This window comes from Chiloscyllium punctatum, chromosome 38 (assembly GCF_047496795.1).
Source record: "Chiloscyllium punctatum isolate Juve2018m chromosome 38, sChiPun1.3, whole genome shotgun sequence".
In the NCBI taxonomy this organism is placed as follows: domain Eukaryota; kingdom Metazoa; phylum Chordata; class Chondrichthyes; order Orectolobiformes; family Hemiscylliidae; genus Chiloscyllium; species Chiloscyllium punctatum.
The window spans coordinates 15771731-15798856 of record NC_092776.1 but is presented as its reverse complement, the minus strand read 5'-3'; the positions used below and the strand labels follow the sequence as shown (position 1 = coordinate 15798856).

The 27126-nt window shown below is 45.9% G+C and overlaps 1 protein-coding gene across 3 annotated transcripts in view; it reads right to left on the bottom strand.

Annotated features, from left to right (window-relative positions):
- Window positions 1-600: 600 nt before the first annotated feature.
- LOC140463382 (kazal-type serine protease inhibitor domain-containing protein 1-like) overlaps window positions 601-27126 on the bottom strand; it is a 59065-nt gene continuing 32539 nt past the window's right edge. Inside the window, exons 1-5 of one of the 3 annotated variants that reach the window (XM_072557250.1) lie at window positions 21693-21881; window positions 12477-13090; window positions 7137-7297; window positions 2338-2485; window positions 601-797 (exon numbers count right to left, since the gene is read on the bottom strand). In XM_072557250.1, the coding sequence (XP_072413351.1) occupies window positions 721-797; window positions 2338-2485; window positions 7137-7297; window positions 12477-12978 (888 nt within the window). In that variant the 5' untranslated portion in view covers window positions 12979-13090; window positions 21693-21881 and the 3' untranslated portion in view covers window positions 601-720. Of the gene's footprint in view, window positions 798-2337; window positions 2486-7136; window positions 7298-12476; window positions 13091-21687; window positions 21882-27126 lie in introns of those variants that run through there. The other 2 variants (XM_072557249.1, XM_072557251.1) reach the window with 2 other exon arrangements.

Below are 27126 nucleotides of genomic sequence, written 5' to 3'. Positions count from 1 at the left end.
AAAGTCATCACTATCCTCTCCTGGAAACATACTGACGTTCCTCCAGTGGGTCAAAATCCTGGAACTCCCTCTACAATGGCATTGTGGGTTTCTCTACAACAAATGGACTGCAGCAGATAGCTCACTACCACCTTCTCAAGGGCAACTAGGGATAGTGAATAAATGCTGGCCCAGCCAGGGGATGTCCACAGTTCATGAATTTTGAACATGTTGATAAGTGATGAATTTTAACTCATCTCACCGGCTGGCATGGAAGTCAGACTTATGGAAAACCAAGTATAACCCTTTGAAGTTATTACAAAATCAGCACAAACAGATTCCATGGAAGCAAATGAGAGAGTTAGATTCTGGGACGGTGAGGGGTGTAAGTCAGTTAGATATGAGAGGTGGGGAGGGTTATCTCCCAAGGAGACCTGTCCCAATGAGGAAAACCATTAGCTCTTAGTTCCTAACTATTCTCACACTCAGCACCAGGAGACTGCCAGAAACCAGCCCTTTGAGGGGTCACCAGTTGGCAGCATCCGCACTAATTGCCCAACTAATTACCATTAGAAACCAGTTCCCCCAACAGAAAGAGTGAATTGTGATATAATCAATATCTGATGGATACTGTTAAACTTTATTAGGATTCATTGCCACATCCAGCAGGGCTGCATTGTTGGCTGATGCACTGGTGTCTCCACATTGAGTGAGTTTAGCCCGCGTTGCAAATTTCCTTCCTCAGTAATAATCATCAGAATAATCCTCTACGAGATGCAGGGACTGCCTCCATGGAGTTTCAATCTCACTCATCTGATCTGAAAGACAAAACACCCAGTTATTTACTGCAGGTAGTTGGAGAGCAGCAATCAACAGGAAGTGCTGGAGAAAGCCACCAGGTCTGGCAGCATCTGTGGAGAGGGGAGCAAAGCTGATTTGCAGACTTTTGCCAATTGAGCTTAGGGCACGACAAGTGAGTCGCAGATACACCCAGGCAGCCGTTGGCACTTTGCCTTGAATTTCAGGGGCATCAGCCAATTAAATGACTGCCACCAGGACATGGGCACACAGTTCCCAAGAGCTGCATCCAGTTGGGGGGCTGGCATTTCAACAGTGCCACCAGCAACAGTGGCCACTTCTGGGAAAGCTGCTCCTGACAGTGGGTGAGGAAAGGAATACACCGAGGAGCTGCGTACTGGAGAGGAAATTCCTCCAGGAATATCACTGGGGTATTGCCCTTCCCGTTCACCATTTCTCATTAAAAAAGATCTTCCCCCTGCCCCCCTCAACCCTACCCCCACCAGTACCTCCCTGCAGGTTGCCATCTGGCAGCTGCCAGCCTCTACCTGTGTTGAGCTGAGGTAGTGGGGGTGTATGATGGGACCCCCCATTGGCACAATTCAATGGCACCACGTTGTCATGCATCAATGGCATGGTGAAGTGGTCCTTCACGTATCGCAGCTGGTTGGTCACCTACATTGGGCTGGCAGCCAATCAGATTCTGATCCTGCCCACTGGTGAGAGAGCACCCTGCAGTTTTAACAAACTCTCCCCCAACTCCTAAATCACACCTTTGGCCCCTCTCCTGCCCATCACTTCCTGGGGTCAGAAATGGACCCATTTGTTGGGCAGGATATTTCTCAAACACATGATAGCGGAAAGTTGGAACATTCCCTCCTTGCCCTCCTGCTGAAAACCGAATGGGGATTGGAAGCCATGGTGAGCTCAAGAACTAGGGACAACTGATGACCGAGCAAAGGTGGTGGAGTTGAAAGACAGATCAGTTTCCATAATTGGATGGAACAGATTTGAGTGGGCAGAATGGCCTCATCCTGGTCCAGTATAAAGAAGGAAGGGAGGTATGGGTGTCATTGACTGCCTGGTCATACTGAGTTGGGTAAATGTTCCCTGAGGTGATTGTTCGGAGGGGTGGGGGGGAGGGGCACTTCAGGCTCTATAATTAGTTTCACTGCCCAGGGGTAGTGAGAGGTAAGATCAAAACAACTCTAAGTCAAATCTCCATGAAGATCAAGGGAATCATATCAGAAAGCAGAGCATGAGGCCATTGAGCCCACCATGCCTCGGTTGTCTCAATGAAAGTTTAATCAAATTCGTCCCAAACATCTGCCCTTATCCCATAGTCTTGCCAATCTTTCCTTCTCAAGGACCTAGCCAATTCACCTTTGAAAATCACTATCAAATTTGTTTCTACTGTCCTTCTGGATGTAAGTAATCTTGCAAAGTTGTTATGGGCCAAATGGCCTCTTTCTACACTGAGTCATTCAGTTATTCGAAGAGAAGGAACAGGAGTTAAGGAGGAACACTCCATGCGCCAGAGTGTGCTTGACCCTCTCTTACCTGGCGAGATGACAGTCAGACTGGCAGCTGCTGACACTTCACCCAGTTTGTTCCTTGCGGAACAGTGATACACTCCCGAATCCGTGCTGCGAATTGCCTGGATCTGGAGCCAACCGGTCACTTCATACTTAAATGGACCTCCTCGAAACTGCCAATAAGGATTGCAATGATTTAGAATCAGTAGGAGGAGGGGTGGGGGGGAACAGCAGTGAGCACTCAAAGATTCCCTGTTACAAAACCATTGTTTCAATGGAGGTTGTAAACTGTATGGAAATGGCCAATTCGACCTTCCTGAGGTCAGGCAGGAGCCAAATGGATCGAATAGCCTCCTTAGTGCAGTAATGACTCTGTGACTCCAAGTCTATAATCATTAACGTTGATTGCAAGTGTCATACATTCCTGACACTAACATTGCCCCACATCAAGGACTAAATGCCTCCGTTGGGCACTCCTACTGAAAGTTCATTATAAATCCACATTTCAAACACGTAGGGTATTCCAGATGGTGTTCTCCTGGCACTTTCCACCTTTGGTTTGGTTGGACTAATACTGATTTCAGGCAGTCACCAGGAATACCTAAAACACCAAGGACCAACATGGGATTGATATACAGTCAGTTCTTCCCTCTTCTTTCTGGATTAGTGGTGCTGGAAGAGCACAGCAGTTCAGGCAGCATCCAAGTAGCTTCGAAATCGACGTTTCGGGCAAAAGCCCTTCATCGGGAATAAAGGCAGTGAGCCTGAAGCATAGAGAGATAAGCTAGAGGAGGGTAGGGGGGTGGGGAGAAAGTAGCATAGAGTACAATGGGTGAGTGGGGGAGGGGATGAAGGTGATAGGTCAGGGAGGAGAGGGTGGAATGGATAGGTGGAAAAGGAGATAGGCAGGTAGGACAAGTCCGGACACGTTATGGGGACAGTTACTGAGCTGGAAGTTTAGAACTAGGGTGAGGTGGGGGAAGGGGAAATGAGGAAACTGTTGAAGTCCACATTGATGCCCTGGGGTTGAAGTGTTCTGAGGCGGAAGAGAGGCATTCTTCCTCCAGGCGTCTGGTGGTGAGGGAGCGGCGGTGAAGGAAGCTCAGGACCTTCATGTCCTCGGCAGAGTGGGAGGGGGGAGTTGAAATGTTGGGCCACAGGGCAGTGTGGTTGATTGGTGCGGGTGTCCCGGAGATGTTCCCTAAAGCACTCTGCTAGGAGGCGACCAGTCTCCCCAATGTAGAGGAGACCGCATCGGGAGCAACGGATACAATAAATGATATTAGTGGATGTGCAAGTAAAACTTTGATGGGTGTGGAAGGCTCCTTTAGGGCCTTGGATAGAGGTGAGGGAGGAGGTGTGGGTGCAGGTTTTACAGTTCCTGCGGTGGCAGGGGAAAGTGCCAGGATTGGAGGGTGGGTTGTTTGGGGGTGTGGACCTGACCAGGTAGTCGCGGAGGGAACAGTCTTTGCAGAAGGCGGAAAGGGGTGGGGAGGGAAATATATCCCTGGTGGTGGGGTCCGTTTGGAGATGGCGGAAATGTCGGCGGATGATTTGGTTTATGCGAAGGTTGGTAGGGTGGAAGGTGAGCACCAGGGGCGTTCTGTCCTTGTTACAGTTGGAGGGGTGGGGTCTGAGGGCGGAGGTGCGGGATGTGGACGAGATGTGTTGGAGGGCATCTTTAACCACGTGAGAAGGGAAATTGCGTTCTCTAAAGAAGGAGGCCATCTGGTGTGTTCTGTGGTGGAACTGGTCCTCCTGGGAGCAGTTCCGGTGGAGGCGAAGGAATTGGGAATACGGGATGGCATTTTTGCAAGAGGTAGGGTAGGAAGAGGTATAATCCAGGTAGCTGTGGGAGTCAGTGGGTTTGTAAAAAATGTCAGTGTCAAGTCGGTCGTCATTAATGGAGATGGAGAGGTCCAGGAAGGGGAGGGAGGTGTCAGACATGGTCCAGGTAAATTTAAGGTCAGGGTGGAATGTGTTGGTGAAGTTGATGAATTGCTCAAGGACATTAACCGCCTCAACCTGTCTACCTCCCTCCCCCACTCCAATGTCTCACCCTCACAACGCGCAGCCCTCCAATCCCTCTGCTCCAATCCCAACCTCACCATCAAGCCAGCAGATAAAGTGGGCGCAGTGGTAAGCTGGCGCACTGACCTCTACACCGCTGAAGCCAAACGTCAACTCGAGGACACCTCTTCCTTCTGCCCCCTCGACCATGACCCCACCCCCCATCACCAAACCATCATCTCCCAGACCATACAGAACCTCATCACCTCAGGAGATCTCCCACCCACAGCGTCCAACCTCATAGTCCGGGAACCCCGCACTGCCCGGTTCTACCTCCTTCCCAAGATCCACAAGCCTGACCACCCTGGCCGACCCATTGTCTCAGCATGCTCCTGCCTCACTGAACTCATTTCTACCTACCTTGACACTGTCCTATCCCCCCCTAGTCCAGGAAGTCCCCACATACGTTCAAGACACCACCCACGCCCTCCACCCAAGACTTCTGTTTCCCCGGCCCCCAACGCCTCATCTTCACCATGGATATCCAATCCCTCTACACCTCCATCCGCCATGACCAGGGCCTCCAAGCACTCCATTTTTTCCTCTCCAGACTCCCCAACAGTACCCTTCCACTGACACTCTCATTCGTTTGGCCGAACTGGTCCTCACCCTTAACAATTTCTCCTTTGAATCCTCCCACTTCCTCCAGACCAAAGGGGTAGCCATGGGCACACGTATGGGCCCCAGCTATGCCTGCCTCTTTGTTGGCTACATAGAGCAGTTGATCTTCCGTAATTACACCGGCACCACTTCCCACCTCTTCCTCCGCTACATTGATGACTGCATTGGCGCCACCTCGTGCTCCCACGAGGAGGTTGAGCAATTCATCAACTTCACCAACACATTCCACCCTGACCTTAAATTTACCTGGACCATCTCTGACACCTCCCTCCCCTTCCTGGACCTCTCCATCTCCATTAATGACGACCGACTTGACACTGACATTTTTTACAAACCCACTGACTCCCACAGCTACCTGGATTACACCTCTTCCCACCCTACCTCTTGCAAAAATGCCATCCCGTATTCCCAATTCCTCCGCCTCCACCGGATCTGCTCCCAGGAGGACCAGTTCCACCACAGAACTCACCAGATGGCCTCCTTTTTTAGAGACTGCAATTTCCCTTCCCACGTGGTTAAAGATACCCTCCAACGCATCTCGTCTACATCCCACACCTCCGCCCTCAGACCCCACCCCTCCAACCGTAACAAGGAGAGAACGCCCCTGGTGCTCACCTTCCACCCTACCAACCTTCACATAAACCAAATCATCCGCCAACATTTCCGCCACCTCCAAACGGACCCCACCACCAGGGATATATTTCCCTCCCCACTCCTTTCCGCCTTCCGCAAAGACTGTTCCCTCCGCGACTACCTGGTCAGGCCCACGCCCCTAAACAACCCACCCTCCAATCCTGGCACTTTCCCCTGCCACCGCAGGAACTGTAAAACCTGCGCCCACACCTCCTCCCTCACCTCTATCCAAGGCCCTAAAGGAGTCTTCCACGTCCATCAAAGTTTTACCTGCACATCCACTAATATCATTTATTGTATCCGTTGCTCCCGATATGGTCTCCACTACATTGGGGAGACTGGGCGCCTCCTAGCAGAGCGCTTTAGGGAACATCTCCAGGACACCCGCACCAATCAACCACACCGCCCCGTGGCCCATTTCAATTCCCCCTCCCAATCTGCCGAGGACATGGAGGTCCTGGGCCTCCTTCACCGCTGCTCCCTCACTACCAGACGCCTAGAGGAAGAACGCCTCATCTTCCACCTCGGAACACTTCAACCCCAGGGCATCAATGTGGACTTCAACAGTTTCCTCATTTCCCCTTCTCCCACCTCACCCTAGTTCTAAACTTCCAGCTCAGTAACTGTCCCCATGACTTGTTTGGATTTGTCCTACCTGCCTATCTCCTTTTCCACCTATCCACTCCACCCTCTCCTCCCTGACCTATCACCTTCATCCCCTCCCCCACTCACCCATTGTACTTTATGCTACTTTCTCTCCACCCCACCCTCCTCTAGCTTATCTCTCCACGCTTCAGGCTCACTGCCTTTATTCCTGATGAAGGGCTTATGCCCGAAACGTCGATTTTGAAGCTACTTGGATGCTGCCTGAACTGCTGTGCTCTTCCAGCACCACTAATCAAGAATCTGGTTTCCAGCATCTGCAGTCATTGTTTTTACGTCTTCCCTCTTCTTGCCATTCCATGTTGTCCTGTCCACGGTTACCTAGAATAGGAGACCCTGGAGGAAGCACATCTCAGAGGAGATTCATGGGTTGGAGGGAAGTTATTCAAACATTATTCTATCAAGGATCCAAATCCTGAAGTGAGCTGGCTATAGGGTGTTGGAGGGAGACTTGCCCAGAGTGGGGTGTGCTTGGACGGGACACTGCCCCACCCTTAAGAACTGGAAGCAGGTACAGGTATCTCATTAATAATGCAGCCAGTAAGAGATGCAACTTTACATGTTCCTTAAGGGAATGCCATCCTTATTGTGTGCTACTGAGACATTAATGCATCAATAAAATCAGAATTCAGGCTTATGGTTCATTCGATTTTCAGACTGAAAATACTTTTAAAAAAAATTAAAACCAAATTTACATCCAACAATTCAACCTTTGTTTACATTTCTCCATTTCCAACTCCTGCCCAATTGGCTGATATTAATGGTTAGGGAATGTCTCTAAATTACTGGGAAAGTTTGAAAGCATTCAATGATGCTGCTCTGGCATCAGGAAGGTACCTGTACGGAGATGTGGGGGTCATCACCTGGCAGGAAGGTGTCCAGCCCGTCTTTGCGCCACTCAATAGCTGCCATTGGATAAGCAAAGATCTCGCAACCGAAAATGACATCCTCTCCCGTGGTGTTCCAGATATTGAAGGGAGCGGATATAATCTGAGGGACTGACAGAGAAAGGGTGAAAAATAGCAGGATGGGAATTGACAGGGCACATGGCTTTGATGGAAGATCCAAACTATGGGCAGTTGGGAGAACTGAAAGAGCTACTACACCAGCTTTAGTCATGTTCAGAGCTGGTGATTAATACCAGAAGCAATTGTTTATTTCATACAGCGATATCCATATGTTTAATCAGATAGCCAAAGACTTTAAAACATTAAAAGACTTATTGCAAATCTTCAATTCAGTACAAACATCAGTTTCCACCTTTCTCTTCTGGATCATTTGCCTGACCCGAAGCCAATCCCACAACCTCCTCCTCCTCCCATCCTATAGCTGCACTCTTCCCCATCCTCCCAATGCATCTCTCCCATACCCCTTCCCCCACAGCTCTCTACTGGGGAAGGACTGGGCTTCGTTTGTATCAAAAACTAACTAAACAAAGTAATGAAATCTGCCCACCAGAGATACTGTAACTATCACAAAAAACTCACCATCCAAATGGGTTCGGTGAATTGCCATGCTAAAATTGCCCATAGTGTTTGGGGATATGTAGGTTAGGTGCAGAAGTCAGGGGTAAATATAGGATAACAGGGTAGGGGCGTGGGTTGAAGTGGGTTACTCTTTGGAGGGTCGGTGTGGACTTATTGGGCTGAAAGGCATGTTTCCACACTGTAGGATTCTATTCTATGGATTCTAGGTCACTGAATTCAAAACTTTAACCATGCTTTCTCTTCACAGATGATGCCTGGACAGTTTCTCTAGCAATTTCTGTTGATGTTTCAAACTAGGGGACTAAATCAAAATAGCACTAGAAGGTGAAATAATGCACCCGTGCCAAGAATTCAACTCTTTTTTATTTATACTTTGACAACCAAACATTTATTTTTCGCATTACCAAATCAGCTGTGGTATTTTTCTTCCATCTATTAACTGCCACCCAGTAAGTCACTCTGGTTCTCTAATTGATTCATTTATCTGCAAAGTCCATCAAACTGTCAAAGGTGAAGGAGAGGGAGAGGAGTGGGGAGGGGACTAAATCAAAATGGAGGTGAAAGGGGTTGCTCCTACTTTTCAGAAAAAAAATCACCTAATCATGAAATTAGCACCCAATCTGATCATCCAACAAAACAGAAAATAAAGAAAAACAAAATAAAAGAGGGAGAAACGAGGGAGGAATTAAATCAAATTGATATTGGAGAGGGAGATATTATACTCCACCCCTTGCAGGGCCTACCTCTCCCTGCAGATATTATAGCTTCTGATGGACACAGTTACCCTCGCTCCAAGGGCTGGGCATTAATGTAACCACGGAAGAGGGACAGGCATCGGGGATCGATGGCTCACTGCCCGAACCAGTCGATGGTTACTCACCTTTTCCTTCTTATTCGAATAACCCACCACGAAGTTAACCAATCACTCAGATTATCAGTACGTCCAACACCCAGTGTTACAACAACGAAAATCAACAAAAAAAAATGAGGTGGAAGCAAGGAAAAGAACTCAACCAAAAGGGGAATAGACCCCACCGTGCCCACTCCTCTCTGAAAGCCACGACAGCACTGGTGGAGACTTTCCAAGGATTAAATGGCAGAGTGGACTCGATGGTCCGAATGGCCTTGCTTCCACTCCTATGTCTTATGGTCTTATTAAACACAGATGTAACCCTGACTGAGGACAGGCAGTTAGGAATTACAACCCCCCCCCCGCCATAGTCCACCACCTGGACATGTTGATGACCTAGCTCTCAAATATGAAGTGCTGTGAGCATTGCCTAATCCAATCAATTCTGGAGTTGATTGGTTAGATGCTTCAAAGGATCTAACTTTGACACAGATCACACAGGAACTTCAGTGGCTGGTGTTTCCATGTCCAATTCGGAACTAACCGTAATGGAGTAAATTAATTCTCCAACGTCATTGCCGAATTGACAATTCAGCTGGACTAGTATATGCATTAGAGGTTATGTTGCAAAGTTAATCGAGTGGATTTTTGAGCTCAGGTGAACCATCATCAAACTGAGTGTCAGGAACAGTGCCAGGGGGCCGAATGGCCTTTTCTCGATCCAGCAGAAACACTGGTGAGAAAGTACAATGTTCTGTCACATTAACAGTTGGGGTGTTGTAAATTCTGTAATTGCTTTGAGGTATGGGGAATGTGAGTCTAAATGTTGATGAACAGGCAGAAGGCAAACTGGTCATCAATGCCTCCTTCACTGACCATCAGGCAGGCTACGGTACTGAGGCCAGCTACACAAACCCCAGACATCTGATTCTCATTCCACACTCTCTAATACTATCCGTCTTCAGAACACATTGTAATGTTTGTCTTTTCTCTTTCTCATTCCTGGAACAGTGCCTAAACTCCAGGAAAACAGAATTTGGATTTGGGGGGCTTTTTGGCCTGGAACCTGTTAAAGGGGATCGTGATGCATGGGGAGGCACAGCCAGCCTGTGATATTGCTTATTTAAAATAAAACGCTCATCACACTCCTGAAAAATGTCATGGAAATCTCGTTCCAGCCGGAAACAGAGCAGCTGGGAAATCGTTTTGGAAATGGAGCTGGGGTATTTGAGAGGTGCTGGTGTGTAGTTAAAAACAGGAGGAGGCCAGTCAGCTCCTCCAGACTGTTCCATTATTCCATAAGATCTTGGATGCCCTGTGTCCTGACGGTCAAGGGACATAAGACCTTAAGAGATAGGAGCAGAAATTAGGCCATTCAGCCCATCAAGTCCACCCCACTATTCAATCATGGCTGATAAGTTTCTTAATTCCATTCTCCTACCAGACCATAAGACATAGGAGCAGCAATTACTCCATTTACCCACCTTAACCCCATATCCTCCCAGCCAATAAAAACCCATCTATCTCAGTTCTGATGTTTTTTGGCCCAATGAATATTTATCTAGTGAGGGAAGGGTTCCAGATTTCCTGAAACCCCTCCTGACTGGTCTGGCTCAAGTTCGAAGTTTCTGCCTCGGTGTCCTGGAGTCACGCTCCACCCCCACAAGAAAGGAAATAGTTATTCTCCTTCCACGCAATCAAATCCTTGAATCACCTTAAACCCTTTGATGAGCTCATCATCAGCCTTCTAAGCACAAATGAATCCAAATCAAGTCAATGTTCTCAATTTTAACCCTGGGACTATTCTGGTGAGTTTGCTCGGTTTTCTGTCCGAGACTAACAGATGGACTGGGGATAATGAGGATTCGGTTTTTTTGAATCGTGGTTTGTACTGCCTAGGGAGGCCGGTTAGATAAAGGCTAATGGGGTAGATGGACAAAGTGGAGATTTGAAACTCAAATAGATCAGTTACTATCTTATTGAATGGTAGAGCAGCACTGGGGGCCCAGGGGCCTTGTAGCTTTGCTCAGTTTGCTCAATGGTTTGTGTGTGATTCAACATCAAATTCATAATGGGTGCAATTCCTCTTCCAGCCGACATGGACTTGGCTTCAGCCACCTCACGATTTCTGTGCTGGAGGTGAAGGGATGCTCTCAAGCGATTTAACCAGCTGTCACTCTCCAACAGAGCTTCATTCTCTGTGACTAATAACCGACCTGTTGAGGAGATTTCACTGATCCCTATAGTTAAGCAACTAAATTTTCACTCACCTAGTTTGCAGCTTCTCAACAATTCAACACTAACCCACGCTGGCCAGAGTATTGCTCACTCGCCAATTCTGTTAAAGGACTGTTGCCCTTTCCCAGAGATTGGGTTGCAATCTTATTAAGGTGAATAACAGTTAAGGCCTGCAGGAATCAGGATGGCAGGGGTTCAGTAGGTTTCTTGCTCTCAGTCTCTCGCTTATAAAGATGCCCCTGTAACCCAACGCCACCCCGATCCCACTCACACCAGGGGCCAGAGCTTCGGGAACATGATAGAACATGGAACAATGGTAAATTATCACCCGACTTGGATCATGTCAGAGTACCAATCAGTACCGAGAGACTGCTACACTGTTGGTGGGTCAGTATTAAGAGAGTGTCGCACTGTCAGAGGGTCAGTACTGAGGGAGTGCTGCACTGTTGAAGGGTCAGTACTGAGGGAGTGCCGCACTGTCGGAAGGTCAGTACTGAGGGAGTACTGCATTGTCAGAGAGTCAGTACTGAGGGAGTGCTGCATTGTCAGAGAGTCAGTACTGAGAGAATGCTGCACCATCAGAGAATCAGTAGTTGGAGAACGCCACATTGCTGGAGGGTCAGTACTGAGAGAGTGCTGCACTGTCGGAGGGTCAGTGAGACTGCAGTGAGACAGGAACTGTTGATGTAAACTACGCATGTCACCCTCACTACCACACTCAGTCATATACCCCCTCCAGCTCCAATATTCTTGAAGTACAATGTGGGAAAATGTGAGCTCATGCACTTTGGTAGGAAGAATAGAGGCATGGGCTATTTTCTAAGTGGGGAGAAACTTCAGAAGTCTGAAGTGTTAAGAGACTTGGGAGTTCTAGTCCAGGATTCTGTCAAGGTAAACTTGCAGGTTGAGTCAGTAGTTAGCAAGGCAAATGCAATGATGGCATTTATTTTGAGAGGACTTGAATATAAAAGCAGAATGTACTTCTGAGGTTCTAAAATGGCCTGGTGAGACCATATTTGGAGTATTGTGCGCAGTTTTGGGCCCCATATCTCAGGAAGGACGTACTGGCTCTGGAGTCCCAGGAATAAACAGCTTAACATATGCAGAACATTTGAGGACTCTGGGTTTATACTCGATGGAGTTTAGAAGAATGAGGGGAGATCTAATTGAAACTTATGGAATACTGACTGTCCTGGATAGAGTAGATGTTGGGAAAATGCTTCCATTGGTAAGAGAGACTAGGGCCTGAGGGCACAACCTTAGAGTAAAGGGAAGACCTTTTAGACCAGAGATAAAGAGAAATTTCTTCAGGCAGAGAGTGATGAATCAATGGAATTCATTTCCAGAAGGCTGTGGGGGCCAGGGCATATTTATGACTGAGATAGACAGGTTCTGGAGTTCAAGGGGATCAAATCAAGTGTTATGGGTGGAAAGCAGGAGAATGGGGTTGAGAAACATATCAGCCATGATTGAAAGGTGGAGCAGACTTGATGGGCTGAATGGCCTAATTTCTGCTGTTATGTCTTATGGTTTTAGGGTCTTATTTATGAATTCTCCCCTCCTATGGTGTGCCAACATTTCCCCACTCTAACCCATTCTTACCTCCTTCACAAGGCCCCTCATGTGCCAAGGTGATATTGGATGTTTCGTTGCCATTAGCAGCCTCCTGGAACTTACAGATCTGGGAGTATGTTTGCCCATCGGAGCCACACACGGCCTGGTTGGACTGACACACACACTGGGGCTCAGGGATCTCCCCTTGCCTCAAGTCGCCCAGGTCTAGCTTACACTCCAGGTTCTCTCCGCACTGACCATAGAAATGGTTGCTGTTGTCCAGGTCACAGATCTGGCCTTCAATATTGCCACACTCCCAGCAACAGTGGCAGGGGTCCCTGACCAGACCGGCCAGACACCCCTGGGGGGTAGGACACTGGTCTGACACACAGGGAGGGCAATCATCCTCTTGCTCCATCAACCTCTGCCACCCTCGATGCACAGAATCCAAAGGATTGGCACCTATCAACACTGATCCTGGTGCATTCCAGCTCGAAGAGAGCAGGAGAATCAGATACCAGAGAGGGGACGGACTGGTCAACTTCATCATTACTGCCTCCCTGTGGCCCTTAGGCCAATCTCATTGCCCGTAATTTACTGATGTTCCTGAGAGTTTCTGATTTCCTCAGACCAGGGGCATCTTCTTGCTGCTCAAGCAATGCCTGAAAAGCAACCAAGAAACAAGACTTCAGAAATAATTAAATTTACAACATCGTCCCATATTAATCAGCAAACCCCCCCCCCACCCCCCAATTCGCCCACCTCTCAATATTCAACAATCACACCTCCCTAACATCTCCTCAAGTCCATCAATCAGAATAAGAGCAGAAGTTACAAGTCCATCCTGACTGTATGATTCTCAGGTGTGATAGTGAGGGAATGATTCATAGTCAAAGGTGCCCTGAACACGGAAATTCCCTTTAGCTATGTGGGAGAGGGGTCAATGAATATGGAGCAAGAGCGGGCTATTCTGCACTTCAAGCCTGTTCTGCTTGTTCGATAAGGTCACGGCTGATCTGATTAATCCAGAAATCAGGTTACTGATTTGATGAAAATCTCCTGCAGAAAATGTTCACCACACTGTTTCATTGTCCATCAAAACACTCCCAGGACAGTTCCAGCAAGGGATTAGACACAGATTAAAGCTCCCTCTACACTGACCCCATCAACCACTCCCAGGACAGGTACAGCACAGGGTTAAGTACATAATAAAGCTTCCTCTACTCGTTTAAATGGTAAGTAATGCTTTTGTTTTTTCTTAATGTAAAGCTCCTTTTACACTATCCAGTCAAACACTCCCCGGGCAGTTACAATCCCCGGGATTAGACACAAAATAAAGTTCCCTCTACACTGTCCCCATCAAAAACTCCCAAGGACAGGTGCAGCATTGGATTAGATACAGAGTAAAGCTTGCTCTACTCTTTTAAATGGAAAATAATGCTTCTCTACACTTCAAAACTGAAAGTAAAGCTGCATTGACACTGTCCTCATCAAACACTCCCAGACTGGCGCAGTATGGGATGAGATCCAGAGTAAAACTTGCTCCCCAAGTAAAGGAGTAAACAGATCTTGCTGTAATTGTATAACACCTCAATGAACCGCACCTTGATTATTGTACACAGCTTTGGTCCCTGTCTCCATGGATGTATGCTTTTGCCAAAGAGGGAGTGTGATAGAGGTCCACAGATTAATCTCTAGGAGGGTGAGATTGTCTTCAGAGGAGAAACTGAGGAGGTGGGGTCTGCATTCTGAAGGATCTTGAAAAATGAGAGGTGGTCTTATTAAAGCTGAAACAATTCCTACAGAGTGTGACAAGTTCAGTGTTGATAGGATATTTCCCCGGCTGATGAGTCTATAACAAAGGGATATAATTTCAGAAGAAGAGACAGGCCAGTAAAGACCGGGTTGAGGATGAATGTCTTCATTCAGAGGGTGGTGAACCTTTGGAATTGTCAATGTTAGAGATCTGTGGAATTAATCATTGAGTACATTCAAGCCAGAAAAGGATAGATTTCTGGAAACAAATTACATTGAGGGAACTGGAAATAGTGTGAGAAAAGGGCATTGGGGTGGCTTATTAGCCTTCCTCGAACTGAAAGGCAGGGCAGGCTTGATGGGCTGAATGGCCTACTCCAGCTCCTATCTTCCTAAGTGATGCAACTTCACAATCCCAGACTGTGTAAGCCTTGATAATATAATGGTCAATATTGGACTTCCTGCCCAGGATCTCTGTCCCTGAGCCAAGAGTTTTATTTTAATTCATTCACAGGCTGAGGACATCACTGGCTAGTCCTGCATTTATCACCCAGAGGGCAGTTAGGAGTCAAATTTAGGTACCAGATCAGGTAAGGATGGCAGTTTCCTTCCTTGAAGGGCAGTAATGAACCAGGTGGGTTTTTCATAGAATGCCAACAGTGTGGAAACAGGCCCTTCGGCCCAACAAGTCCACACCAACCCTCCGAAGACCAACCCACCCAGACCCACATTTGACTCTTAATTCCAGATATTTATTGATTTCAAATTCCACCATCTGCTGTGGCAGGATTTGAACTTCAGTTCCCCAGAACATTCCCTGGGTCTCTGGAATAACAGTCCAGTGATGATATCACTAGGCCATTGCCTCCTTTTTTTCTGCTCCTGATCACTACCCACAACCCCTGCTTGAGTGTGAATACTGGATGAAGGTTGGCCTGCGACGCCTTCTATGGAGGAGCAGTCACTAGATCCTTGACCTTTGTTGCATCCAAGGGGAATGACCAGCTTGTGAGTCATCAGTATTCTAACAGCAATGGAGGCAGCTGCACAGAAAGAGGTAATGTCTCATTTACCATCTTTTGAACTTGTGCCTAATCCTGTAGGAAAGCCTGACCAAATCTGGGATACCAGAAACTGAGATTTGTTTAAGGATCTTGGACAGTGAGTAGTCACAGAAAGTCTACAACATTTGTGACTTCCAGAGTAGCATGGTGGCTCAGTTGTTAGTGCTGCTGCCGCACAGTGCCAGGGACCTGGGTTCAATTCCAGCCTCGGGCAACTGTCTGTGTGGAGTTTTCACATTCTCCCCATGTCTATGTAGGTTTCCTCCAGGTGGTCTGGTTTCCTCCCATTGTCCAAAGATGTGCACTGGGTGAATTTGCCATGGTAAGTTGCCCATAGTGTTCAGGGATGTGTAGGTTAGGTGCATTAGTTACAGTAATAGGGTAGGGGAAAGGGTCTGGGTGGGTTGGTCTTCGGAGGGTTGGTCTGGCCTTGTTGGGCTGAAGGGCCTGTTTCCACACTGTTGGCATTCTACAAAAATTCTACATGACCTCTACCATCTAGAAGGACAAGGGCACTAACCCTTCCAAGTCACACATCAGCCTGACTTGTAAATATATTGTCATTCCTTCAGGGTTGCTGACTGAAGCCCTTGGATCTACAACACCCCAAATGAGACAATAGGTGGACATACATCAAATGGACTGCTTGTGTTTGAGAAAGCAGCTCACCACCACCTCTCCAAGGGCAATGAGGATTGAGCAATGAATACTGACCAAGCCAGCAACACCTCCATCCTGTGAATTAATTTAAAATGGCAGATTTGAAGGGGACAAAATCTTTAACAGGGAAGCATTAACAATATCGGCTGAGATGGGACCAGGAGGGGAAGTTGTATGGGCAGTAAATTAGTGGCATGGGGATTGAATTTAGCCAATGAATTTGATACTCCCACTGTTGAATTTCCTGCCAACATTCAGAGGATGAAATTTGCATTTCAAACAGGAAAATCATCAGTTTTATCTGAGAATAATTATTAGTTCATGAAGTCACATTCCAAAAGCTGTATGTTTCAAATCCAGCTTCCTGTATTTCTGGCCTTATTTCTTACATTACAGAGCTAGGGAAGCTAACTTTCTCTTCATACACTTCCCTATATTTGCTCTTTCTCTCTCTCTCTCTCTTTAGCTGCCTCTCTCTTTCTCTCTCTCTCTCTCTCTGACTGCCCCTGCCTGTCTGACTGCCTCTATTCCTTTGTAATGTTCTTATGCCCTCTTTCACTTTGCAGTTATTCTTGTCTCTCCACTCCTTTCAGTTTTTCATGCTGTCCTTCATTATATCTCTGCCCTTCTCTGTCTGTCTCTGTTCCATCATTCTTTCCATTACTCTCTGTCTTTTCTCTCCCTTTTTCAACCTTATTCACATTCTTTTTGGTTTCTCTACCTTTGAATTTTGAGGCCATACATTCTTTCTTTGTCACTTTGTATCTCTCTCTTTCTCATACCTCAATGATTTCTGTTGCTTCCCTCCTCTATATATCTCTCTCTCTGTGCTCATTCATTCTCTCTCCTTCTTTCAATCACTATCTCATCTCTTTCTCTATCTGTCCCTATCTCTTTCTACCTGTGTTTCTTTGGTCTCTATGTCTCTCTTTCTCTTTTTCTTTCTTTCTCTCTCTTCTGCTCTCACTGTTTCTCCCTCTCTGGTTTTAATTGCCAGATTGAAACGATCTTACACAGCTAATCAGACAGAAACAGCTGGTACCCAGATTCCATCACCTGTTTTGTGTGAGTCCCATGTGAGTTAATTGTGTGAATATAAAACCAACACAGACAGAGGTTGTCAGTGTAGGAGTGACAGAGCCTCCAGTTAACATGCACCAGCAGACTGTGACTACAGACGTGCACTGTGAACACATAAGAAGTGACCATTGCATTAATTGTTTGGACTGGAGTAACATTCAGTGAAGGAGGAGACTAGCAATAATGTAGTTTCTGTGTTATCAGAAACTCTGAACTTCTGGTTAAGGCAAGTTTTTTTTTGATCTGCAGAACATTGTGTACAGGAGTTGGAATGTTGTGTTGTGGCTGTACAGGACATTGGTGAGATCACTTTTAGAATACTGTATACAATTCTGGTCATCCTGCTTTAGGAAGAATGTTCTTAAACTAGAAAGGGTACAGAAAAAATTTACAAGGATGTTGCTGGGACTGGAAGGTTTCTGTTATACGGAGAGGCTGGATAGGCTGGGACTTCTTTCCCTGGAATGTAGGAAGCTAGGGGTGACCTTAAACTGGACAGGTTTATAAAATCATGAGTGGCATAGATAAGGTGAAAAGATAGGTCTTTTTTTCAATTAGAAGGCATTTTAAGGTGAGAGGGGAAAGCTTTAAAAGGAACCTGAGGGCCAACTTTTTCAAACAGATGGTGGTGGGTGTATGAGTGAGCTGCCAGAGGAAATGGAAAAGGCTGGTACAGTTATAACACTTAAGAAATTTGGACAGGTATATGGAATAGGAAGGGTTTGGAGGGATATCATTTCTTTCTGGGTGAAACAGTGGTTCTGTGGTTAGCACTGCTGCCTCACAGCACCAGAGACCTGGGTTTGACTCCAGCCTCAGGCAACAGCCTGTGTAAAGTTTGCACATTCTCCATGCTTTGGTTTCCTCCCACAATCCAAAAATGAGCAGGTTAGGTGATTGGAAAGGGCTCATGCCCGAAATGTTGATTCTCCTGCTCCTTGGATGCTGCCTGACCTGCTGCGCTTTTCCAGCAACACATTTTCAGGTTAGGTGATTGGCCATGCTAAATTGCCTATAGTGTGCAGGCTAGGTGGATTAGCCATGGGAAATATAGGGTAATGCTCTTTTGGAGGGTTGGAGTGGATTTGATGGCCTGAATGGCCTGCTCCACAGGGCTTGTCTGAAATGCAGGCAAATAGGACTTGTTCAGTTTAGGGTGCCTGGTCAGCATGGATGTGTTGGACCAAAGGGTTTGTTTCAATGCTGAGCACAAGATAACAGGACAAGAAGGTTGTGTCTTTACAGCTAAACTCAGATGCCAAATCTCACCTACAGAGACTTACACTGAAATCACTGTCAATGTAGAATGTGCACTGCTGAAAAGCAGTTCCTTTATCATCTCTTTTGTGCCAATGTTTCAAATTACTAGTGACTCCCTTCAATGTTCAAGCCACCAACATTGATATTCAGTTCTTTGTTCTCTCCCTTTTTCCTTGAAATTCCCCCTCCGTGACTTTTTTTACCAGCCTGTCTGCCATCTACAAGAGACAAATCAGGAGTGTAAAGGAATAATCCCCACTTTCCTGGATGGGTGTAGCTCCAACAAAGCTCAAAAAGCCTGATACCATCCAGGACAAAGCAGCCCACTTGATTGGCACAACATTCACTCCATCCATCAGTGATGGTCAGGAGCAGCAGTGTGTATTATCTACAAGATACTTGACAGATATTCACCAAAGATCCTCAGACAGCACCTTCCAAACCCATAAGCACTTCCATCTAGAAGGACAAGGGGGACAGATATATGGGGATACCACCATCTTCAAGTTCCTCTACATGCCATTCACCATCCTGACTTGGAAATATATTGCCGTTCCTTCACTGCTGTTGAGTCAAAATCCTGGAATTGCCTAATGGCATTGTGGGTCAACTCACAGCAGATGGACTGCAGCGAAAGAAGAAGACAGCTCACCACCACATTATCAAGGGGGCAACTAGGGATAGATAATAAAAGCAGGCCTGCTAACAAGACCCACATCCTACAAATGAGTACATTTTTAAAAAGTTCCTTCAAAATGAGCCATAGCCAGACTGTCTGCCTTTTCCTCATTACACTCGTCAAATCCTTTGTTTTTATTCATTCTCCTCAGCACTTTGTCATTTGCTACTTCTTGTCTCCAGCTGATCCTTTTCATTCTCCTCCAAACCCACACTTCAAAGTTATCAAGCCAGTCGCTCAACTGTCACTGTGGGGTCCAAGTTTCACATTCATACAAAACAACACTTCCAATCCAATTTTTCACAAGTTGCTTTTGGCGTTGTTTATTCAGCTTTCTAGAAAGTGACTGTCATTTCTTGCTGAATGAAAGCATTCACATAGCTTTCCTTTCTCTCTGTTTCATTGCATCTTCTGCCTGCAGATATGATGTATCCCAAACACTTAGATTCTGTAAAAACCAGGACTGCAGATGCTGGAAACCAGATTCTAGCTTAGAGTGGTGCTGGAAAAGCACAGCAGTTCAGGCAGCATCCAAGGAGCAGGAAAATCAATGCTTCGGGCAAAAGCCCTTCATCAGGAATAGAGGCAGAGTGCCTGCAGGGTGGAGAGATAAATGAGAGGAGGGTGGGGAGAAAGTAGCATGAAGTACAACAGGTGAATGGGGGTGGGGATGGAAGTGATAGGACAGGGAGGAGGGGGGAGTGGATAGGTGTAAAAGAAGATAGGCAGGTAGTTCCAGCTCAGCACTGTCCCCATGACTTGTCCTACCTGCTTATCTTAGTTCCACCTATCCACTCCACCCTCCTCTCTGATCTATCACCTTCATCCCCACCCCCATTCACCTATTGTACTCTTTCCTACTTTCTCCCCACCCCCACCCTCCTCTCATTTATCTCTCCACCCTGCAGGCACTCTGCTTCTATTCCTGATTAAGGGTTTTTGCCCGAAACGTTGATTTTCCAGCTCCTAGGATGCTGCCTGAACTGCTGTGCTTTTCCAGCAGCACTCTAATCTAGAACTTGGATTCTGTACCCTGTTCTCATTCTCCTCCTTTCATTAATGTTGGAATATTTCTTGGTGATTTCAATATATGCATCATTCAGACTTTGCCAAAGTTCACCCACACTCCAGAGTTCATGCTGTTCCTCATCCACCTATTGGTTCTTGTAATAATTTTTCTGAGCTTCACGTCACTTGCAAGTCTAACTGATGTTATCATTTGCAGCCCCCTCCATCATAACACCAGATTATTTAGGATCATATGGGATTTACGGCAGAAAACCTGGCCATTCAGCCCATAAAGCCCATCCTGCTGTTGATGGTCCATCTGAGTTGACTCCCATCTTTCCCCACCTGAACTGCCCATATTATGTGTTAAGTAAGCTTTTATTACAATCTCCCTCTTATTCCTGTCTAGTTTCCTTTTGAATAACCTGTGCTTCAGCCACTCCCTGTGGGCGTGAGATCTACAAACTCACTTCTGTAAGTAAGGAGGATTTTTCTGAATACTGGATTTCTTAGTGACTATCTTATAATGGTCTTTAGTTATAATCTTCTCTATAGGGGGAAACATTCCCTCTGTAACCAAACTTCTATCAAAACTTTTCATAAATTTAAGTACTTCTAGTAATGTATGTCTCAGCCCATACTTCTTTTCAAGAGAATGTTCATCTTATTGGTCCTTTCCTGATCTGTAAATCCCCATGTTTCAAGTTTAATTCCTAACAGAAAATGGTGACTAAAAACTGCACATGGTACCTGATTGTGGTCTAATCGAGGCTCGTTACAAAAGCTCCCTACTTTTCCATTCTATCCCTCTGGAACTAAAGCATGCCACTTTGATTTGTCTTTATATGGCCATGTATTAACTTGTGGCACCACTCTTGGTGACTGATGTGTTTGGACTTTAAGATCCCTCTGCTCTGAGTCCCCATCCAATCTCAGGTCTGCCAAGTAGTTAAGGAGCTCCCTAATCTTCCCATCAACACGCGCTGCCTCAAAGTCACCCGAACTTCACCTCCTCGTTATTGGCCAATGTTGCAAGTTTATGAATGTTCTCCTGTTGTGGTTTTAGCCCTCCTCAGTGTTGATCCAGTTCTCTCACGCCCCACTCTCAAAATTTGGTGCAATTTGCAAATTTAGAAGATGTGTTTTACCTGGCATTGGTCTTTGCAGAACAGCACTTCCCATTTAATTGCCTTTCTGAATAACTACGCTTCACTCACAATCTACTCTCTTTGTCCTTTTTTCTTCTGTTTCTGTGTCTCTGTATCACTCTTTTCCCTTGCTTCCATGTCGCTCTCTTTGTCTCTATGTATCTTTCCGTGTCCCTCTGTATCTCTCAGTATGTCTCTGGTTCTCTGCTTGTGTTTCTATCGCTGGGTTTGTCCCTCCGTATCCCTGTGTCTCTCTGTCTCTCCCTATATCTCTGCGCCTCTCTCTGTATCTCTGTCTCCCTCTCTTGTGTTTCTAGCTCTCTATCCCGGTATTGGTCCCGCTGTATCCCTCTGTCTTTGTGTCTAAGTATCTCTCCGTAACTATATCTCTTCCTATCCCTGTGTCTTCCTCGAGTTCACTGTCAATGTTGTGATCACAATGGAGTACAGAGTGGATTTGAGGTGCTCTGACTGGGTACCGACTCGAGAGAGACCGCAATATACAGAGCAGTTCCAACTTAACCTCAAACACAAGGAGAGCCTGGCGGCTCCCTATCGGAGAAATTTAACTCAATCCGACCCCAGTGTGTCCAGTTATTCCTTACCTTGCCTTTTGTGAAGAGTTTTAACCTCGGCTTCTCCTAAGAACCCATCCCGGACAGTTCATGAAAAAGGCTGGTTCCTGAGCTTCCTCTGTCCAAGAGCTCCAAGTCAATCTTTTTTGACGTTCCTGTCTGTGCACAGCACTAACGCTGAGTGAAATGTGATGCCCGCCCCACACTCCAGCTCTCGCTCTCTAACCAGCAGTTAACTCAGAAACCACATGGTCCTTTAAACTTTACCTCATTACAACAGAGAAACCAGGCGGAACTTTCCAACTAACTCTCGCACTCTTTTCCTCTCCCTGTGTCTGTTACTTTGTGTCAACATCATGTCACTTTATCTTTCCTTTCTCTATTTGTCTAACATCCTCCTTCTCACACATACTTTCTCCAGCTCTATTTTGAGCTCCCTGTCACACACTCCTACTGCCTGTGGTCTTTACCTGCTGATGCGAGCGGGTATAAATCTCCAGTTTGGAGAAAGGGAGGAGATCTCATTGAATCTCTCTGACTGGCCTAAGTTATAAATCACACAACACCAGGTTATAATCCAACGGGTTTATTTGGAAGCACTAGCTTTCGGAGCGCTGCCTATGACAGAGCGGACACAGATAGAACCTTTCCCCGGAGGATGACTGACTTTAGCACCAGGGGACACAGTCACAGGATGAGGAAAGCAATTTAACACTGAAGGAGGGAGACATTTCAACATTTAGAAAGCGGGAACTCTTTGGGATTCTCTCCTTCATATCCTGGGAAAGCTCAGTATTCCACTGCATTTAAGACAGATACTGATAGGTTTTTGGAGAGTAGTGACGTAAAGGGATGTGGGGATAGTGCCAGAAAATGGTAATTTAATGGACGATCAACCATGAACTAATTGAATAGTGAGATAGGCTTAGTGGACTGAATGGCCTCCATTTGCCTTTGTTATATCTCCTTCCTATGTCTTCCTCACATACCTATTTTCACATCCTTTTTCTTTAAACTCCCATTCTATTTAAACTCCCAAGGTCAGAGTGGGAGAGAGAGTGATCAGAAAAGGAAGAGAATCACAGCGAGACAAAGAGAGAGAGAGAGAAAATGATAAGGTGGAGGTGGTCTTCAAGATTATAATATAACTAATAGCCTAAGGTCCTTCATAGACTATGTCTGTCCCTATTTGGAAACCAACCTTTCCATAAGCTGTCCAGGATGGGTTCTTATGAGAAGCTGAAGTTAAGACTATTCACAAAGTCAAGGTAGAGAATAACTGGACAAACTATTTAAATCAATTTTGTTCCAACCCTTCCTACAATAACGTACAGTATTTAGATTCCATTAGCAGACAGTCCATGTAAACAGGTCATGTCACAGTTACACCCTCTGTCCAGTGGTGGTGCTGCAGTCACTGCCCAAGCCTCCACTGGAACATGCTTCCATCCAATGATATCCCTGAACCTTCCTCTGTCTGTGAGGGGAAAGAGTCAAAGTCTAGGCTCAATCCAAACAGTAGCATTTCAGGATTCGGTCTTTGGGATACTGGAGGCTGGGTGCAAAATGGGTTCAGAGGAATAAAGTGACCATGACATTTTGCATCTTGTATCTGAAACAAAGATTATACAAAGAAAAAAGTCAGACCTGCATTTTTATATAGCACCATTTAAAACTTTGCGACAAACAAAACACTTCAAAGGAAATGAATAGTCAGTGTTGTGCACGAGTGCAGCAACTTGCATTACTGACCCTCTGAAAGGGTCTCACTCACTCTGTACTCACCTTCAGATTGTGCAACACTCTCTTAGTACTGACCCTCTGCCAGTGCAACACTCTCTCAGTACTGACCCCCTGACAGAGCAATGCATTCTCAGTACTGACCCTCTGACAGTGCAACTCTCTCAGTATTGACCCTCTGACAGTGCAACACTCTCTCAGTACTGACCCTCTGACAGTGCAACACTCTCTCAGTACTGACCCTTTGATAGTGCCACACTCTCTCAGTACTGACCCCCTGACAGTGCAACACTCTCTCAGTACTGACCCTTTGATAGTGCCACACTCTCTCAGTACTGACCCCCTGACAGTGCAACACTCTCTCAGTATTGACCCTCTGACAGTGCAACACTCTCTCAGTACTGACCCCCTGACAGTGCAACACTCTCTCAGTACTGACCCTCTGACAGTGCAACACTCTCTCAGTACTGACCCTTTGATAGTGCCACACTCTCTCAGTACTGACCCCCTGACAGTGCAACACTCTCTCAGTACTGACCCTTTGATAGTGCCACACTCTCTCAGTACTGACCCCCTGACAGTGCAACACTCTCTCAGTACTGACCCCCTGACAGAGCAATGCATTCTCAGTACTGACCCGACAGTACAGCACTCCCTCAGTACAGACCCTCTGACAGTCCCTCAGTACAGACCAGCTCTTGTATTCTAGCCCTCTCCAAATAAATGCTAACATTGCATTTGCCTTCCTAACTGTCAACTGAACCTGCCTGAACCTGTTAACCTTAAGAGAACTTTGAAATCGGACTCCCAAGTCCCTTTGTGCTTCAGATTTCTGAAGCCTTCCCCCCTTTTACGAAATTGATTACGCCTCTTGTTCCGACCAAAATGCATAACCTCACACCTTCCTACATTGTATTGCATCTGCCATGTCTTTGCCCAGTCTTCTAGCCGGTCCAAGTCCTTCTGCAGCCTCCCCACTTCCCCAACACTAACTGTTCCACTACTAGTCCAATGACAATACCACTACACTATAACCACCCCAGTAGCCTGATCGTTCAGGGAGGTCTGTGAATCATTGCTGTCAACCAAGGCCAGAGTGGGAGAGAGAGTGATCAGAAAAGGAAGAGAATCACAGCGAGACAAAGAGAGAGAGAGAGAAAATGATTAGGTGGAGGTGGTCTTCAAGATTATAATATAACTAATAGCCTAAGGTCCTTCATAGACTATGGTTCATTATATAATCAAAGCTAATCAGGTAGTAGTGGCATTAGGAAATGGACACAAATGATTTACAGACAGCTAGAAGATTCAGTGAAGGATAGATACTAGATTCATGGTGAAAATTGTATTTTCTTTGCACTTAGCTGACTGTATTCATCTGCTTTCCACCTTGTATTCTGTACTTTGAAGAAACATCAATTCCTGAGATATGAAGTCCTCTCTTTTTCTCACAGCTGCTCTCCAAATGTTTCTATTCTTTTCTGTTCCCCAATTTCAGCTTCAGTGTCTGGCTTCACTCTTGGTCAGGCAGCGTAAGGCTGATATGCCAATGTGCAGATTCTCCTCTCACTCTCTGTCTGTGTCACTGTCTGAGCTCCGAGAAACACCTTCAGAGATTGTGTTGGCTCTCATCCCACATCAGACTCTGCCTGGAGAGCTCAGCTTACACATTGAAGTATAATAGAAAGTGACTGAGTGAATGCGGAATGATTGCCAGGATGCTAATTGTGTGCAATAACTGGCTTAGATTGTCAGAGATCCAGAATTAGTTACTTGTTTTAATCTGTTCATGAATAGCTGACACTCAATGGTTTCTTGGCTAGGCTTATGTTGGGAAAAAGACCAGTCCGTAGTTTGCTATATTATATATCAGTGAGTAATTGGAGAAAATTACCTTCATCCTGGATTTGGAACTTATCCACACAAAAACACATCACTACTCAATTACCACACACCAAAACGTTTTGTTTTGTTCACAGGATGCAGGCATCGCTGGCATTTAATGCCCGTCCCTAATTATGTAGAGGGCAATTGAGAGCAAACCACATTTCTGTGGGTGTGGAGTCCCTTGTAGAGTAAGGATGGCAGATTTCCTTCCCTGAAAGACATTAGTGAATTGGATGGATTTTGTGACAATCAACCATGACTGCAATGAGGCAAGTTTCTTTATTCAGGATTTGTTTTTAAATTCAATACTTTACCACCCACAGAGATGGGCTTCAAACCCAGGTTCCCACACCAATACACATACACCTACATAGTGACAAACTGACACACAAACACTGACATTTACACAGTGACAAACTGATACACACACAGACACTTACACAGTGATACACTGATACACACACGCTTACACAGTGACATACTGATACATACACACAGACACTGACACACACACTGACGTACAGTGATACACTGACACACACACCGACACTGACACAGTGATACACTGACATACAGTGACACACTGACACACACGCTGACACTTACACAATGATACACACACTGACACACAGTGACACACAGTGACATACTGACACACATGCTCATACTTGCACAGTGACACACTGATGCTTACACAGTGACACATGGACATACATTAACACTTACACAGTGACACACTGACACACACGCTGATACTTACACAGTGACACACTGACACACACACTGACATGTGTATAGTGAAACACTGATACACACTGAAACTTACTCAGTGACACACTGACATAACACTGGCACTTACACAGTATCCCATTGACACAGACACACGTACACCTACACAGTGACACACTGATACACACACTGACATTATGCAGTGATACACAGATACACACACTGACAGTTACTCAGTGACACACTGACACACACACTGACACTTACATAGTAACACACTGACACCTAGACAGTGACACACTGATACACACAGTGACACTTACACAGTGACACACTGACACACACACTGACACTTGCACAGTGACACACTGACACACACTGACACACTGACATACACACTGAAACTTTCACACTGACACACTGATACATACACTCACACCTACATAGTGACACCCTGATACATAAACAGTGACACACTGATACATACACTGAACTTGCACAGTAACACTCTGACACACACAGTGACACACTGACATACACACTGAAACTTAAACACTGACACCTACATAGTGACACACTGATACATACACAGTGACACATACACAGTGACACAGTGACATGTACACAGTGACACACTGACACCCACAAAGTGACACTCTAATACACACTCTGACACCTACACAGTGACACACTGATACATACACTGACACTTACACAGTGACACACTGACACCTACAAAGTGATACACTAATACACACACTGACACTTGCACAGTGACACACTGATACATACAGATTCACACTTACACAGTGACACACTGACACACTGACACACACACTTACACTTACATAGTGACACACTGATACAGACTCACACTTACACAGTGACACACTGACACAGAGTGACAAATTGACACACACATGGTGAGGTCATTGCAGGAGAGAGAGAGAACCTGCACAGTTACTGCCTTTGATGTTTGAATTCGTGTATCGCTGGACATCGGAGTGCATCTGGGAAAATTATCAAACAGTGAAATTCACAACTAATCTTGGAGGAACTGTTGGGTGAAGTTCACAGCACAGAATCAGAGAAGTTAATCATTGTTTCAAGTGT